The 3,731-nt window shown below is 33.6% G+C and overlaps 1 protein-coding gene across 1 annotated transcript in view; it reads right to left on the reverse strand.

Moving 5' to 3' along the window:
• LOC110037197 (proteasome subunit alpha type-2-B) overlaps positions 1–3,339 on the reverse strand; it is a 104,382-nt gene extending 101,043 nt beyond the window's left edge. Inside the window, exons 1-2 of the mRNA XM_020741782.1 lie at positions 2,993–3,339; positions 2,820–2,896 (exon numbers count right to left, since the gene is read on the reverse strand). Coding sequence (XP_020597441.1) covers positions 2,820–2,896; positions 2,993–3,033 — 118 coding nt within the window. The 5' untranslated portion in view covers positions 3,034–3,339. The remainder of the gene's footprint in view (positions 1–2,819; positions 2,897–2,992) is intronic.
• Positions 3,340–3,731: the final 392 nt, after the last annotated feature.

Consider the following 3,731-nt stretch of genomic DNA (forward strand, 5'->3'; position numbering starts at 1 on the left):
AAATGAATTTACAATTTGAACATTATCTATTTATGTAAGATATTATTTGTTTGACTAATGATGAAGAGATGTTTTTGTGGAAGTTTTTTATTTATTGTTTTTGATAATTTGAGAATTAATTAATAATTCTTATATATTTTATTTAGAGTTATTCCAATTTTTTAAAGTTAAAATGGTGGCATTTTTGATGTGGTGTGAGAATTAATATTTAATTTTTTTTTCTATTTAACATATTAAAAAATATAAAAAATTTGAAAATTTTCGAAAGTTTCGAACATTTCGAACATTTCAAACATATTCGAACAATTCGAACAATTCGAACTAATTTCGAACAAATCGAACCGAACACGAACAGACCTTTCACGAACAATTTCGAACACGAGTCTATTTCAAACAAACAATATTTCAAACGAACCGAACACGACACGAGCACTGTTCGTTCGTGTTCGGTTCGTTTACACCCCTACAGATAGGCCAATTTTGTATTTGTTAAATGCTTTTTTTTTTGGCTCAAGCTATCATTAGGAAATTCACTAGGGGAATTATTTTAAGTATTCAAATTATTTTATATTTTAATATTATTTAAAAATATAAAATAATTAATGAATATATTTTTTTTATTTTTGATATATTATTTAACTAAGATTGAAATGGAATGAAATAAATAATTATTCTATAATTAAAAATTTGTCTTCTAATTTTTTTTCATTAGATTTGTCATATTATTACATACAAAATTATAGATAATATGTTATAAGTGTTATTTATATTCATCAAGTTATAAGGTTAATACAAAATCCAAAAAAATTACAAGCATTTCACTAAAAACAACTCAGACTCACATGCAATAAAGAACACCAAAGTCACGCCAGTGCAATCACGTCAAGAAACCCATGCGACCCAACTCGTAGAGTAACAATAACATGCATACCAACTAGTACAAAAACAATAACATGCATACCTAACTAGTATCAGACCCAACTAGTATAGTAACAATAACTAGTATTGTGACAAGTTGCCTTCAAGGGCTTACATAACAGGTAGTTCATAAGAAAGCATGTTTTTCATTAGATAGAATTCTCCAACTTAATATAACAAAAACAGCAAATGACAGTTTTGGTCCTAATGTCATTAAAAAATGTGTAATTTACAAATTTTTAGTGTTCGCATTGTAATTGAAGCTACTTCTTTTAAAGGGCATGAGGAAATTAGTTTCATCCCAAATTGGATAACTAAAAATATGATGGTGTAGAAATGCTGATGTCTAGCTCTCAACCATGAACTTAAGTTGCTTGATTAAAATTAGGCTTGATGCATGGTATAAGGCCAAACTTTGGTCCTACTTAAGTCTACAATTCCTGAAAAGTGATATTAAAGTGAATGGTTTGGCTAGAATCGAGTGGTTTAAAAGTTTGGGGCTCCCATGAGCATTCGTAATTCCAACTATGGTTGAATGAGATTCAAAAATGGGTACACCAACTTTACGTAAATGGCTGAAATTTAAATGCAAAAGTTCAAATGGAATTACAAACTTTCATTCAAGGAAGGAGGGAAATGACAATCAATGAGAAGAGTTCTCACATTAGTGACATATTCATTAAGAAATTCAAGAGTGCTGATTTAGTCCCACCTCGGATTGTTCATACTAGAAATTTGAATTAAAACATTTGAGTTGAAAACAAGTTCGGAAAAAATGTTTATTAAGTCTAGATAAATTTTGCTATTAGTCTACACCTCTTGATAGTTTATTTTGTAGCATTTGAATAAGAAAAACAGAAAAGAGTGACTTCACATTCATATTAGAGAATGAGAAAGATAATTGTCACTTCCATTGCAAACAAATTAAAATTTAATTTTTTAAAGCAATACGTAGTTGTTACTCATGCTATGTAGTGATCCCAATATCATAACACCTTATTTCCCAAAAAACAACTTTGACAAAGTCTCTGAAAGCATGCGCTTATTAATCTCACCAATAGATTAATACAAAAAATTACCCTATCTACCTATCATAGAGTTTAAAAATTCCTGATCTATGTGACCACCTACCATTATAACTAGAATGTATAACTAAGAAAGTTCATTTCGCCCATGGCAATGCAACATAGCTAGTGGTTAGACCCTACTATCCATGAATAGTAATTACAGGAACCCACTAATAAACCCAAAAAAAAAAAGAGTTTTCACCAAGGTTTCTAAATATATAATGATGAATTGCTATTAACTGTGACCCTCTCGTCAATTACCTAAGTTATAGCAAAGTTTCCACATTTCAAATAAGAAAAAGCAGCATCAGGTAATGACATTACCAACCATATAAACAAGCTTGAACGGCTGCAATATGAAGTTATTTGTCTTTTCCAAATCACGTCGCCTTCTAAGTCATAACCTGAATCTAAAACACAAAAATATTGGCTCGATCTCCAATGTACCCTAAGGAGAGTACCGGAAAAAATTGTAGATAAGCTACTCGGTGAACCAGAACAGCACCAGTCAGCCAATTAAGCAACTAAAGCTTGGAGGTCACATAAAGTAGAGCTATCGACCACCAAAAGCTACAATAAAATAAAGTTAAGCACCAATCCAGGGAATTCACATACAAATTTATATTTCAGGCTCGTTTTCTTATCCGGTTCCCTGCCCACGTGCCTGATAATTTACAAGGCTCCTCGCACCAACCGCAGGTCTCCAGTATTGAAGGCCTCGGATCATATGTTTGACACTTGAATAAACCAATAAAAATAGTGCAGGGTTCTAGGAATTCCGCTTCAAAGAGAGAAACAAGACGGGGTAACGTAATCGGGAAAGTTAAGATATACCTTTGATCCCTAGAGAGGTCTGACCGGAGCCGACAGCCATTAGAGCGTGCTCTATCTGTACGAGCTTCCCTGAAGGACTGAAAAAAAAAGAAACACAGAAATATGAAGCCAAAAAAATTGCCGGGCGGCGGTAGGAAAGGAAGAGGAGAAAACGGAGCAAAATGGAGACATACCTGAAGGTGGTGAGAGAGAAAGAGTACTGACTATCGCCCATCGTCCGGTCACCGATCTGAGAGAAATCCGGGAACTAATCTACCACCAGGCAGCTTCTTCCAAGGTGCTCGGGAAAGTGAAACCTCCCGCAAGAAAGTGTTTGCGAGGTGGAACGTTTACAGTTGTGCAATCTACCTGCTCCTCGAGGGATTCTGAGACACCACAGGCTTCTTAACCCTCGATTTATCTACGGGACACGAGTTGGGCGAGACTTATTTCGTGACGGACGACAACTTCAACATGGAAGGAGGAGGATTGGACGGAGTTAGGGCAGTCAAGCTATAATCATTATTCACCTTGTGTCTCAAAGTAGTTGGATTCATGCAGATGATAGACATAGACTCATATTATATAAGTCATAATTTTGTTCAAATTTTAATTTTGAATAATTAAGTTAAATTTTATTTTCACTCGACTTATAGTGTAAGTCAATAATCTATTGACAGGTTTTTTAGGGAATGGTGTTATTGTAAGCATCTATCTTTTATGGTTTCTTAAGATGTGAATAATGACTTATCATATAGACAATTTTTAAAAATTATATTTTAAAAAAGATGAGGTGAGTTTTCTGGCTTCTATCATGTACTCTTTATTCAAGTACCTGCATTGTTGAGAAAATTAGGGCGAAGAAAAACATGAATCGACACAAATCCAGAAGAACACAGAGATTTAACGAGGTTCGGCAAAGATGCCTACGTC

This window comes from Phalaenopsis equestris, unplaced genomic scaffold (assembly GCF_001263595.1).
Source record: "Phalaenopsis equestris unplaced genomic scaffold, ASM126359v1 Scaffold216725, whole genome shotgun sequence".
Classification (NCBI taxonomy): domain Eukaryota; kingdom Viridiplantae; phylum Streptophyta; class Magnoliopsida; order Asparagales; family Orchidaceae; genus Phalaenopsis; species Phalaenopsis equestris.